General features: G+C 44.2%; 1 protein-coding gene across 1 annotated transcript in view; it reads right to left on the bottom strand.

Moving 5' to 3' along the window:
- The window catches only part of myo16 (myosin XVI), a 185,647-nt gene that overhangs the window by 55,157 nt on the left and 115,346 nt on the right, over window positions 1-15,144 (bottom strand). Inside the window, exons 25-26 of the mRNA XM_039014219.1 lie at window positions 8,700-8,780; window positions 2,035-2,240 (exon numbers count right to left, since the gene is read on the bottom strand). Coding sequence (XP_038870147.1) covers window positions 2,035-2,240; window positions 8,700-8,780 — 287 coding nt within the window. The remainder of the gene's footprint in view (window positions 1-2,034; window positions 2,241-8,699; window positions 8,781-15,144) is intronic.

The raw sequence follows: 15,144 nt of genomic DNA, 5'->3' as shown, positions 1-15,144 counted from the left end.
GCTTTGGCAATGTAAACATGTGTTTCCCATTCCAATAAAGCCCTTTGAATTGAATTTTACTGATATGGTGAGGGAGAGGATGGAGGAGGGAGATAGAGAGACATGGGGTACAGAAAGAGAGAGAGGTGGATGAGAGAGAGAAAGAGAGATGGAGGGAGCTCAACCATACACATCTTCTCAGTAGTGAGGAATTATTCTGGGAATCAAAGAAAGAGGTGCGAATGTAAGAAAAAGTCTCTCCCTCTTTCACAACGACTAAAATACATGTACAGTATATCCAAGAAGCAGACAGAAATACCCAGTAATAACGGAGAGATTAGGTGTGATAGAAGGGATGAAGGAGATTACAAATAAAAGGGAAAGGAATATTTTTTTTTTTAGATATAATGATCATGTTTACTGGAGGACACTATGAACCTCTTCAGAAAGTTACTCTGACATGTTACAGACTTGCACGTGTACAGTACCAGTCAAAAGTTTTAGAACACCTACTCATTCAAGGGTTTTCATTAGTTTTACTATTTTCTACATTGTACAATAATAGTGAAGACATCAAAACTATGAAATAACACATATGGAATCATGTAGTAACCAAAATAGTGTTAAACAAATCAAAATATACAGTGCTGTGAAAAAGTATTTGCCCCCTTCCTGATTTCTTAATTTTTTTGCACATTTGTCACACTTAAATGTTTCAGATCATCAAACAAATGTAAATATTACACAAAGACAACCCAAGTAAACACAAAATGCAGTTTTTAAGTGATGATTTTATTTATTAAGGGAAAAAAGCTATCCGAACCTTCATGGCCCTATGTTACCTTCATGGCCCCATGCAGCCGTCATACCGCTCAGGAAGGAGACTTGTTCTGTCTCCAAGAGATGATTGTACTTTGGTGCGAAAAGTGCAAATCAATCCCAGAACAACAGCAAAGGACCCTGTGAAGATGCTGGAGGAAACAGGTACAAAAGTATCTATATCCACAGTAAAACTAGTCCTATATCGACATAACCTGAAAGGCCGCTCAGCAAGGAAGAAGCCACTGCTCCAAAACCGCCATAAAAAAGCCAGACTACGGTTTGCAACTGCACATGGGGACGTAGATCGTACTTTTTGGAGAAATGTCCTCTGGTCTGATTAGGAAAAAAGAAAAAGAGGTAGTTGATGAGTGTTTTCCATCATAGTTATTGTCGACAAGATGAACTCTGCACCCATCCCACACACACACACACTGTTTCCCATCTCAAGACATCCTTTATGAGATTAGTGTTATTGATTGAGACCACTTTGTGCTTGCTACATTAAGGATCACAGTGACCTGTCAGTTAGCTATGAAAGAGCGAGAGCCAGAGAGAGAGAGGGAGAGAGACATGTTGTCTCTATGTAAAGATGGACTGTAATTCTGTCCAGGTCACACAGACCTGAAGAACTTCCACCTGACCATGTAATTCTGTCCAGGTCACACAGACCTAGATCACTTCCACCTGACCATTGTGTGTCTGTGTGCGTGTGTGCATAAGTGTTTGTGTGGGGGGGAACCCAACAACAGTCAAATGTGTGCCGTAAAAGGCCCATTAGAAGTGAGAAGACAGAGAGAAGGCAGAGTCTTTAAGATCTTCCCTATGGTGCTTCCATCCCCCCTATCACACAGACCCCTACACAGAGGCCACAGTGACCCACCACACTCACAGGCCTGGTTCCATTTCAGCCCAGAGCCCCTTCCCCTAGCCTCTACCCCTTTAGTCTTCACAGATCTGTAAAGACTGGATAGGTGGAAGCATATGATGGAAGCTATCCAAGTCCTAATGCAAGGCAAGGTGGAACCATAACCATCTTGTTTTCAACTATCAGATTTATTACGATTTTCAGACAATTTCCCAATCCCCGTTGTTTAGAGATCTAAAGAGATCGGATAGGGGCCTAAATGGAATCACACCACAGAGGCCAAGATAAATCCATTATGGATCATTGTAATATATTTTGTACTATGTCTAGTTCAACAGGAGCAGCCTGTAATGTATTGTGCCACCTACCTGGTGAGGAAGCCGTTGAAGGGCAGGCGTACAGGGTAGCCATAGCGGATCGTCCGGACCATCTCCAGCACCCCTACATACTGCAGCTGGGTAGACACGTGGAAACTGTCAAAGCAGTCCGCCGTGCCCCTGCTGTTGGGGCGCACACACTCCACAAAGTGAGGAGTACACGCCTGTAGCTTACTGACCACATCTGACAAAGAGTTCTGAAAGGAGGAGTTGTGAGGGGGGAGAGATGGAGAGATAGAGGGAGAGAGAGATTGTTTCATGTTAAAATTCATGTTCCTTAAGCATTTGAGTTGACCCAATTCCTCACTCCCTTGCCACATTAACACAGCAATGGTGTTGGTATCAGCTTCATGGCAACATGGTTCCATTTATCCGTCTAGATCAGGTATTCCCCCAGGGGTACACGGAATGCCGTCGGGGGAACGCCAAATAAAAATGTGATTCACATTTTTCAACCAAATATTCTTCACATTTTGAAACAGTAGATTTATATTTTCCAACGGGGCTATACATTTGGGTGAGGTTTTTTTCTCGCCTGAGTGGCCTCGTTTCTCTGCCCAAAATAAAATGAGAACGTCTAGTGTTTAGCGAAATTACAACACAATGTCAAATGCAGGTAGCCTAGTCAAATAATTAACATCCAATCACATTAACCATTACTCTTTTGCAGGAAACCTTCACTCTTGCACAGACATTTAGAAATGAAACATGACATTTTGAAAAATCAGCCACAGGAGTTTTTTGAGCGAGAATAAAGATGACTTTCGAGAAGTAAGACATGTGTAAAAGCAACAGATAGAAGGCTAGAAGCATCTTATATGGTGAGCTACTGAGTGGCTAGTACAGGCAAGACCCATGCTATTGTGGAAGACTAACTCTTCCTGCTTCCGCGGATATGGCTGGGACAATGCTGGGGGAAAAGGCCAAAAAAACTATACAGACAATGATTTCATCAAACAACACTGTGTCACGACGCATCAGTGACATGGCAGGAGGTGTTTTGAAACAATTACTGCTTTGCATACAAGCCAGTGAATGGATGAGTAAACAGACATGGCGCGCCTGGCACAGCTCCTGGTATACGTCCGTTACATTTATGGGGGGTCAATTAAGGAAGACATCCTCTTCTGCAAACCACTGGAAACCAGGACATCAGGAGAGGATATTTTTAAAGCCCTGGACAGCTTTGTGACATCAAATGGACTTTGGTGGTCAAGATGTGTTGGTTTCTGTACTGATGGCGCAAAAGCCATGACAGGGAGACATAGTGGAGTGGTAACGCGCGTGCAAGCAGTTGCCCCCCGACGCCACTTGGGTACACTGCAGCATCCACCGAGAGGCTCTTACTGCCAAGGGAATGCCTGACAGGTTGAAAGACGTTTTGGACACTGCAGTGAAAATGGTTAACTTTGCCAAGGAACTCTTGTGTATTTTCTGCATTATGCAATGATATGGGCAGAGACCATGGAAAGCTTTTACAAGCGTTTTTGTTGAATTGAGAGATGAGCATCCTTTTCATTTGTCTGACCACTTGCATGATGACGGGTTTCTCACACAACTGGCCTATCTGGGTGATGTTTTTTCTCACCTGAATGATCTGAATCTAGGATTACAGGGACTCACCACAACTAAACTCAGCAAAAAAAATAAACGTCCTCTCACTGTCAACTGCGTTTATTTTCAGCAAACTTAACATGTGTAAATATTTGCATGAAGATTCAACAACTGAGACATAAACTGAACAAGTTCCACAGACATGTGACGAACAGAAATGGAATAATGTGTCCCTGAACAAAGGGGGGTTAAAATCAAAAGTAACAGTCAGTATCTGGGGTGGCCACCAGCTGCATTAAGTACTGCAGTGCAGTACCTCCTCCTCATGGACTGCACCAGATTTGCCAGTTCTTGCTGTGAGATGTTACCCCACTCTTCCACCAAGACACCTGCAAGTTCCCAGACATTTCTGGGGGGAATGGCCCTAGCCCTCACCCTCCGATCCAACAGGACCCAGACGTGCTCAATGGGATTGAGATCCGGGCTCTTCGCTGGCCTTGGCTGAGCACTGACATTCCTGTCTTGCAGGAAATCACGCACAGAACGAGCAGTATGGCTGGTGGCATGGTAATGCTGGAGGGTCATGTCAGGATGAGCCTGCAGGAAGGGTACCACATGAGGGAGGAGGATGTCCGCGACTCGTCAGTGAAGAACACTTTTTGCCAGTCCTGTCTGGTCCAGCGACGGTGGATTTGTGCCCATTGTGCATTGTTGCCGGGGATGCCTGGTGAGGACCTGCCTTACAACAGGCCTACAAGCCCTCAGTCCAGCCTCTCTCAGCCTATTGCAGACAGTCTGAGCACTGATGGAGGGATTGTGCGTTCCTGGTGTAACTCGGGCAGTTGTTGTTGCCATCCTGTACCTGTCCCGCAGGTGTGATGTTCAGATGTACCGACCCTGTGCAGGTGTTGTTACACGTGGTCTGCCACTGCAAGGAAGATCAGCTGTCCATCCTTTCTCCCTGTAGCGCTGTCTTAGGCATCTCACAGTACGGACATGGCCACATCTGCAGTCCTCATGCCTCCTTGCAGTATGCCTAAGGCACGTTCACGCAGATGAGCAGTGACCCTGGGCATCTTTCTTTTGGTGTTTTTCAGAGTCAGTAGAAAGGCCTCTTTAGTGTCCAAAGTTTTCATAACTGTGACCTTAATTGCCTACCGTCTGTAAGCTGTTAGTGTCTTAAAGACCGTTCCACAGGTGCATGTTCATTAATTGTTTATGGTTCATTGAATAAGCATGGGAAACAGTGTTTAAACCCTTTACAATGAAGATCTGTGAAGTTATTGGGATTTTTACGAATTATCTTTGAAAGACAGGGTCCTGAAAAAGGAGTGTTTCTTGTTTTGCTGAGTTCATATTCAATGTGCGGGACAAAATTGAGGCTATGATTAAGAAGTTGGAGCTCTTTTCAGTCTGCATTAACAAGGACAACACACAGGTCTTTCCATCATTGTATGATTTGTTGTGTGTAAATGAACTCATGCTTACGGACAATGTCAAATGTGCTATAGCGAAGCACCTGAATGAGCTGGGTGCACAATTACGCAGCTACTTTCCCGAAACGGACGACTCAAACAACTGGATTCGTTATCCCTTTCATGCCCTGCCTCCAGTCCACTTACCAATATCTGAACAAAAGAGCCTCATCGAAATTGCAAGAAGCAATTCTGTGAAAATGTAATTTAATCAGAAGCCACTGCCAGATTTCTGGATAGGGCTGCGCTCAGAGTTTCCTGCATTGGCAAATTGCGCTGTGAAGACTGATCCCGTTGCAACCACGTACATATGTGAGAGTGGATTCTCAGCCCTCACTAGCATGAAAACTAAATACAGGCACAGGCTGGGTGTGGAAAATTATTTAAGACTGAGACTCTTTCCAATACAACCCAACATTGCAGAGTTATGTTCATCCTTTCAAGCACACCCTTCTCATTAACCTGTGGTGAGTTATTCACAATTTTTGATGACCAAATAAGGTTTCATATGTAAGATGGCTAAATAAAGAGCAACATTATTGATTATTATTATAATATTATTTGTGACCTGGTCCTATAAGAGCTCTTTGTCACTTCTCACGAGCCGGGTTGTGACAAAAACTCACATTCATTCTTATGTTGAATACATGTATCGTATAGTGTGTGTAGCAGGCTTACAATGATGGCAAAAAAACAACATTTGAGAGTGCCCTGACCCTGGTGATAGAGGGGGTACGCAGCTGGAGGTTGAATGTTTGAAGCGGTACAAACTAAAAGAAGTTTGGGAACCACTGCTCTAGAGGGCCAGTTCCTCAACCTGGGCTAGTTGCTCAACCTGGTATAAATTCCTCAACTTGGGCTAGTTCCTCAACCTGGGCTAGTTGCTCAACCTGGTATAAATTCCTCAACTTGGGCTAGTTCCTCAACTTGGGCTAGTTCCTCAACTTGGGCTAGTTCCTCAACCTGGATTAGTTCCTCAACCTGGGTTGGTCCCTCAACCTAGGCTAGTTCCTCAACCTGGGTTACATCCTCAGCCTGGGTTAGTTCCTCATCCTGGGCCAGTTCCTCATCGTGGGATAGTTCCTCAACCTGGGATAGTTCCTCGACCTGGGATAGTTCCTCAACCTGATATAAATTCCTCAACCTGATATAAATTCCTCAACCTGAAATAAATTCCTCAACCTGGGATAGTTCCTCAACCTGGGATAGTTCCTCAACCTGGGATAGTTCATCAACCTGATATAAATTACACAACCTATGTTAGTTCCTCAACATGGGCCAGTTCATCAACCAGGGCTAGTTCCTCAACCTGGGCCAGTACCTCAACCTCGGCCAGTTCCTCAACCTGGGTTAGTTCATCAACCTGGGTTAGTTCATCAACCTGGGTTTTTTCCTCAACCTGGGCTTGTTTCTAAACCTGGGCCGGTTCCTCAGCCTGGGCCAGTTCCTCAACCTGGGCCAGTTCCTCAACTTTGGATAGTTCTTCAAACTGGGATAGTTCCTCATCCTGGGCTAAGTCCTCAACCTGGGTCAGTTCCTCAACCTGGGCCAGTTCCTCGACCTGGGATAGTTCTTCAACCTGGTATAAATTCCTCAACCTGGGATAGTTCCTCAACCTGGGCCAGTTCCTCAACTTTGGATAGTTCCTCAACCTGGGCTGGTTCCTCAACCTGGGTTAGATCCTCAACCTGGGTTAGTTCCTCAACCTGGGCCAGTTCCTCAACCTGGGATAGTTCTTCAACCTGGTATAAATTCCTCAACCTGGGCTAGTTCCTCAACCTATGTTAGTTCTTCAACCTGGTATAAATTCCTCAACCTGGGACAGTTACTCAACCTGGGTTAGTTACTCAACCTGACCTGGTTCCTCAACCTGGGCTAGTTCCTCAACCTGGGATAGTTCCTCAACCTGGGTTAGTTCCTCAACCTAGGCCAGTTCCACAACCTAGGATAGTTCTTCAACCTGGTATAAATTCCTCAACCTGGGCTAGTTCCTCAACCCATGTTAGTTCCTCAACCCATGTTAGTTCCTCAACCTGGGCTAATTCCTCAATCTCGGTTAGCTCATCAACCTGGGTTATTTCATCAACCTGGGCTGGTTCCTCAACCTGGGCTGGTTCCTCAACCTGGGCCAGTTCCTCAACCTTGGCCAGTTCCTCAACCTTGGCCAGTTCCTCAACCTGGGCTAGTTCCTCAACCTGGGCCAGTTCCTCAACCTGGGCTAGTTATTTGACCTGGGCTAGTTCCTCAACCTGGGCTAGTTCCTCAACCTGGGCTAGTTCCTCAACCTGGGCTAGTTCCTCAACCTGGGCTAGTTCCTCAACCTGGGCTAGTTCCTCAACCTGGGATAGTTCCTCAACCTGGGATAGTTCCTCAACCGTATCATGCTATACTTTATGGCCTATAGAGACATGTAGGCCTAGTCCTCGGTGTACAGCACACTGCGTGGAGCTCTTGGGACTGGATTTAACTGGATACATAACTTCTGTAGGTTTATGTGTGTGTGTGTGTGGGGGGGGGGGGAGGGGGGGGTTATATGGCCAGGTTTCCTTACATGTGGTCAGCGGTCGCCAAGACAACAGTAAGTGAGGAGTGAGGTCACATCATGTGTGTGATGAAGGGGTCTGATTGGTTAGGGTGTGTTGTCTCTGTAGGGACCAGCAAAACAAATACCTGTCTTGACTAAGGCTGTGAGAGAGTGTCAGAGTGTGTTTCTCAGATATACACTGGTGCCACTCCATCATGCTTCTTACCACTCCCTAATGACGTGGCTCTCCACTGTAAATGTGTGTGAGTAGGCTACTGTACCGAGAGCCGTGACGTCAGAAATTTGCACGCACGCACGCAGACACGCAGACGAACACATACACGCGCGCACACACACACACACACACACACACACACACACACACACACACACACACACACACACACACACACACACACACACACACACACACACACACACACACACACACACACACACACACACACACACACACAGTCCATTGTTCATTCATACATTCAGAGGGCTTTATGCTTGGGTGGATAGAGCGTCATTCTTCAGCCCACCCTCACCTTCTATCCTCTCTCCTTCTCCCCTCTCCTGCTCTCCATTCCTTGTAAGACCACAACTCCTGCCTGCAGGCAGCACACTGCCCTCATTCAAACCACCAACCATCACTCACACTAAAGCTACTTCCATGTTAAGTCACCATCACATCACATTGGATTTAGTGTTATGGACATTGGAACGCGATCTGCCTTTGTTTTACACTTGTGGGGCAGAGATCCATCTAAATGAATAGTGTTATTTCATATGGATCAACTACAAATTACTACCACATTTTATAGACTTCTGTTGTAATTGGTTGTGGTTCAGAGATATGGGTCATGGGTTGCATCCAAAATGGCACCATATTCCCTGTAGCGTGCATTGCGTTTCACCAGAGGAAAATAGTGCACTCCATGCAGCCAGGGTCATGGTCAGGGTCAGCTAAAGAAGTTGAATACTTTAGTGTTTGGATTGAGGTGAGTGTTAGGATTAGGGTTAGGATCCCTACTGGGTAAAGTGCTTGGGTTATTATGGTTCTGGTTTGGTCCATTGTTGTGCTACTGCTTAATGCTTACCCTCAGCTGCACAGCAACCGTAACTGGACCACACCTCTCCAGCCTCTGCAGGAAAGATGTTGCTCCCTTCTTCTTCAAGAGCTGAGAGAGGAAAAGATGAGGAGGGGAAGAGAGAGAGGGAAGAAACGATGAGGGGGATGGTGCTATTAGAGAGCTATGAATAGTGAATATTAAAAATACAAGTTGGTTGACCCATGCTATGGAGACACCACGTGATGCAGTCCTATGAATACGGTCAAATCATAATATGAATATGGTAATTTATGGCAAGATCTATAAAGCCAATTTTCCATTACGGTCATACATCTATACGCTATTCAATGTCCTCCTCCTCTACCTCAACCATTCAGTACCATACAATAATGGACAATAATGTACTGTACCATATCATCATATTACCATTATTACAATTCTGAATTATAATATCTTTGATGATGGATGTAAATCCATGAGCTTCTTTATAGCCGTGTTTAACTACAGTGCAGCAATGTTACGTCATGTGATTATTACGGTCTTTGTTAACATAGGGAAAGAGTGAAGGTCTTGCGTAAGCCTTTCCTCTATATGTTTAATGAGGAGGGCCATTGGGTTCAGCCTTCAGCAGGTTATGCAATACAGAGGCAATTGTAGTGCACATACACACACACATGCACAGACACACATACTTGTACAGACACACATACGTGCACAGACACACACACGCGCACAGACACACATACTTGTACAGATACACACACATGCACAGACACACGCTCAGTGAGTCCTACTAGTTACTGCCCTATTAGATTTGACCTGAAAACAGAGAGAGAGAGAGACAGAGAGAGAGAGAGACAGAGAGAGATACAGAGAGAGAGAGAGAGAGAGAGAGAGTGACAGAGAGAGTTCATCTGCCTTTGGGCTAAAGAGCAGGAACACAGACCTCACCAAAGAAATTGGAAATACAGACAAAAATAAATAAGGAAATCGTCTCAGCATAGAAAAGTTTATTCCTGTATGCTAACTATATCCCCCCACTAGAATCCCCATACTTCAATGAAGCCAGCTTCTTCGCCCTAGAAGGGGAGATCAATAATTTCCAGACCTAGGGACATGTACCAGTCTGTTGCAACCTAAACGCCAGAACCTGACACCCTTAGCATGCAGGAGGACAAACACCCACCTGGAGGTGACAGCAATACACTCCCCAATATGCCCCCCTAGGCACAACTTAAAAAAATAATTTAAAAAAGCAGCTCTGTTGCACGCTGGGTCTGTATATAGTCAATGGTAGGCTTCGAGGGGACTGCTGTGGTGGTACACCTACAGGTCATCTCTTGCAGCAGTACTGTAGAATACTTTATCACTGACCTCAACCCAGAGTCTCTCAGAGCCTTCACAGTCAGCCCACTGACACCCTTATCAGATCACAGTAAAATCCCAGCCTACTTGAACAGAGCATACTCAATCACGAGGTATAAAAGCTGAACAAATTGCAGACTATTAAGAATTGCTGTAGATGGAAGGAAAGTACAAAACAATTAGCCAACAACAGATTCCTTTTAGACGACTTCCTTGACAAAATGTTTCACTGCAATAGTGAAGATTGAAACTTGGCAGTAGGAAGCCTAAACATTATATTTGACCTCTCTGCTTCCCTTATCAAATCTAAACATTTCAATCAGACAACCGAAGAAAATGAATAACAATGAAAAAGGGTTTGATGAAGAATGCAAAAACCTAAGGAAGAAATTGAGAAACCTATTCAACCAAAAACACAGAGACCGAGAAAACCTGAGCCTACGCCTTCACTATAGTGAAACACGAAAAGAGTACAGAAATAAACTAAGGAAAAAGAAAGAACAGCAAGTCAGAAATCAGCTCAATGTAATTGAAGAATCCATAGATTCTAACCACTTCTGGGAATATTGAAACACACTAAACAACAACATGAAGAGCTGTCTATCCAAAATGGAGATGTATGGATAAACCACTTCTCCAATCTTTTTGACCCTATAACAAAGAAGAAACAGCAAAAACATATACACTACTGTTCAAAAGTTTGGGGTCACTTAGAAATGTCCTTGTTTTTGAAAGAAAAGCACACTCCACACTGCCCTTTACCACCTGGACAAAAGGAACACCTATGTGAGAATGCTATTCATTGACTACAGCTCACCATAGTACCCTCAAAGCTCATCAATAAGCTAAGGACCCTGAGACTAAACACCTCCCTCTGCAACTGGATCCTGGACATCCTGACGGGCTGCCTCCAGGTGGTAAGAGTAAGTAACAACACACCGTTGATCCTCAACACAGGGGCCCCTCAGGGGTGCGTGCTCAGTCCCCTCCTGTACTCCCTGTTCACTCATGACTGCACAGCCAGGTACGACTCCAACACCATCATTAAATTTGCCATTGACTGAACAGTGGTAGGCCTGATCACCGCCAATGACGAGACAGTCTATAGGGAGGAGGTCAGAGACCTGGCCGTGTGGTGCCAGGACAACAACCTCTCTCTCAAGGTCATCAAAACAAAGAAGATGATTGTGGACTACAGGAAAAAAAAGGACCGAGCATTCTCATCAACAGGGCTGCAATGGAGCAGGTTGAGAGCTTCAAGTTCCTTGGTGTCCACATCACCAACAAACTAACATGGTCGAAGCACACCAAAACAGTTGTGAAGAGGGCACGACAAAACCTATTCCCCTCAGGAGACTGAAAAGTTGTGGCATGGGTCCTCAGATCCTCAAAAGGTTCTACAGCTGCCCAATCGAGAGCATCCTGACTGGTTTTATCACTGACTGGTATGGCAACCGCTCAGCCTCCGACCGCAAGGCACTACAGAGGGTAGTGCGAACGGCCCAGTACATCACTGGGGCCAAGCTTCCTGCCATCCAGGACCTCTATACCAGGCGGTGTAAGAGGAAGGCCCTAAAAATGGTCAAAGACTCCAGCCACCCTAGTCATAGACTGTTTTCTCTGCTGCTGCACAGCAGCGGTACCGGAGCACCAAGTCTAGGTGCTCTGGTACCTAGGCTTCTACCCCCAAGCCGTAAGACTCCTGAACAGCTAACAAAATGGCTACCCAGACTATTTGCATTACCTCCCCAACCCCCCACCCCCTATTTTACGATGCTGCCACTCTCTGTTTATTATCTGTGCATAGTCACTTTAAATCTACCTATACGTACATATTACCTTAACTAACCTGTGCCCTCACACATTGACTCTGTACCGGTACCCCCTGTATAAAGCCTCGCTACTGTTATTTTACTGCTGCTCTTTAATTTTTAGGACTTGTAAGTAAGCATTTCACTGTAAGGTCTATCTATACCTGTTGTATTCGGCTCATGTGACAAATAAAATTTGATTTGACTTGAGACTGCGCTCAGTTCTTGAAATTTTCCAGATTGACTGACCTTCATGTCTTAATGTAATGATGGACTGTCGTTTCTCTTTGCTTATTTGAGCTGTTCTTGGCATAATATGGTCTTTTACCAAAAAGTGCTATCTTCTGTATACCACCCCTACCTTGTCACAACACAACTGATTGGCTCAAATGGACTAAGAAGGACATGAATTCCACAAATGTACTTTTAACAAGGCACACCTGTTAATTTAAATGCATTCCAGGTGACTACCTCATGAAGCTGGTCAAGAGAATGCCACGAGTGTGCAAAGCTGTCATCAAGGCAAAAGGGGACTGCTTTGAAAAATCTCAAATCTTTGATTTGTTTAACACTTTTTTGGTTACTACATGATTCCACATGTGTTATTTCATAGTTTGGAAGTCTTCACTATTATTATACAATGTAGAAAATAGTAAAAATTAAGAAAAGTCCTTGAATGAGTAGGTGTGTCCAAACTTTTGACTGGCACTGTAAGTATTCACACTCCTGAGTCAATACTTTGTAAAAGCACATTGGCAGCGATTACAGGTGTCTTTCTGGGTAAGTCTCTAAGAGCTTTCCACACATGGATTGTGCAACATTTGCCTATTATTCTTTTCCAAATTCTTCAAGCTCTGTCAAATTGGTTGTTGATCATTGCTAGACAACCCTTTTCAGGTCTTGAAATACATTTTCAAGAAGATTAAGTCAAAACTGTAACTCGGCAAGATGACGCCGATGGAGATGGCAGCTTCGCTTCAAGTCCTTAGGAAACTGTGCAGTATTTTGTTTTTTTATATATTACTTCTTACATTGTTAGCCCAGAAAACCTTAAGTGTTATTACATACAGCCGGGAAGAACTATTGGGTATCAGTGAGACGTCAACTTACCAGCACAACCAGCACTACGACCAGGAATACAACTTTCCCAAAGCGGATCCTTTGTCTGCACCTCCCAGGGCATTTGAACTGATTCCAGAGGCCGACCCAAATCAACACTGTCGGAGGAGAGGGTTCCGGAGCGGTCTTCTAGTGAGGCTTCGGATGCGCGCTCATCACCCACTGCTTCCGAGTATATTACACACTAATGTCCAGTCCCCAGTTAATGTGTGAAAGTTAAATATTTAAAAAAAAATATCTTTTGAATTTCGCGCCCTGCACTTTGAGCTGGCTGTTGTCATAAGTGTACCACGTTAGCAAAAGACACCACTTTTCTTACTCCATCAGTTTTTTACTCCATCAGTAGCTATCACAAATTCGACCAAATAAAGATATAAATAGCCACTAACCAAGAAACAACTTCATCAGATGACAGTCTGATTTATTGTATAGCATATGTTTTGTTCGAAAAATTTGCATATTTCAGGTATAAATCATAGTTTACATTTCAGCTACAATCAGAAATTGCACCGAAAGCAGCCATAATATTTACAGACACCAACGTCAAATACCTAATTACTCATCATAAAACATTTCTGAAAAATACATAGTGTACAGCAATTGAAAGACAGGCATCTTGTGATTCCAGACAATATTTCCGATTTATCAAGTGTTTTACAGCGAAAACACAATATAGCGTTATATTAGCGTAGCCACAATAGCCAGAAACACTTGGGCGCCGACGACCAGTTCACATGCACGACAGATATTAGAAATAGCATCATAAAATGTTTCTTACTTTTGGTGATCTTCCGTCAGAATGTTGGACAAGGTGTCCTTTGTCCAGAACAGTCGTTGTTTGGATCTGGAACGGCAAATTTCCCTCTTGATTTAGCATGGGCACTTGCCAAGTGGCACGGATCTCTCCAACGTCAACAAAGTCAGAGAACGGAACACGGCAAAACTCCCGAAAAAATTTCAATAATCTGATTAAACTATATTGAAAAAACATACTTTACGATGATATGGTCACATGTATCAAATAAAATCTAAACCGGAGATGTTAGTCGTCCATAACGACAGCTAAACAGAAGGCAAATCCATGTTCCCTTTCGCGCGTTCCAGAAACAGGAAATGGACGGTCACGTCATACAAAGAGCTTTAATTCCACCTCAGACCAAGATAAACACGAAATTTCTTCTCTCACCGCCTCTTGACAACCAGGGGAAGGTGTATGAAGTGTACGTAGACTCTTACGTATCATGCCCATGTATAGGCAGGAAGTTGAACAGAGCATCGATTTCTGACATTCCACTTCCTGGTCAGGAAATGTGCTGCAGAATGAGTTCTGTTTCACTCAGAGAAATAATTCAAACGGTTTTAGAAACTAGAGAGTGTTTTCTATCCAATAGTAATAATAATATGCATATTGTACGAGCAAGAATTGAGTACGAGGCCGTTTGAAATGGGCACGATTTAACTGGCTACTCAATACTGCCCCTTGCAGCCATAAGAAGTTAACGGCTCATGGTGTAATTGTAACAACATACAAGAACTCAAGTCCTTTCGTTCACCTGACCTAGAATTCCTCACAATCAAATGTCGACCGTATTATCTCCCAAGAGAATTCTCCTCTGTTATCGTCACAGCCGCGTATATCCCCCTGCAAGCGGATACCAAGACGGTCATCAAGGAACTTCACTGGACTTTATGCAAACTGGAAACCATATATCCCGAGGCTGCATTTAATGTAGCTGGGGATTTTAACAAAGCTAATCTGAGAACAAGGCTACCTAAATTCTGTCAGCGTATCGATTGCAGTCCCCGAGCAAGTAACACACTCAACCACTGCTACTCTAACTTCCGTGATGCATACAAGGCACTCCCCCACCCTCCTTTTGGCAAATCTGACCATGACTCCATCTTGTTGCTCCCCTCCTATAGGCAGAAACTAATACAGGAAGTGCCGTGCTTCGGTCTATCCAACCAATCGGATTCCATGCTTCAAGATTGCTTTGATCACGTGGACAGGGATATGTTCAGGGTAGCCTCACACTGTCACGCCCTGACCTTAGAGAGCCGTTTTATTTCTCTATTTGCTTGTATTCAGTTGTATTCGGCTGTATTCTATTTGGTTGTATTCTTCAGATCAGCGTCACAGAACATCCCACCACAAAAGGACGAAGCAGCGTTTTCTG

The sequence above is a fragment of the Salvelinus namaycush genome, chromosome 19, assembly GCF_016432855.1.
Source record: "Salvelinus namaycush isolate Seneca chromosome 19, SaNama_1.0, whole genome shotgun sequence".
Classification (NCBI taxonomy): Eukaryota; Metazoa; Chordata; class Actinopteri; order Salmoniformes; family Salmonidae; genus Salvelinus; species Salvelinus namaycush.
The sequence above is the reverse complement of the archived record's forward strand: the minus strand, read 5'-3'. Positions and strand labels throughout refer to the sequence as shown.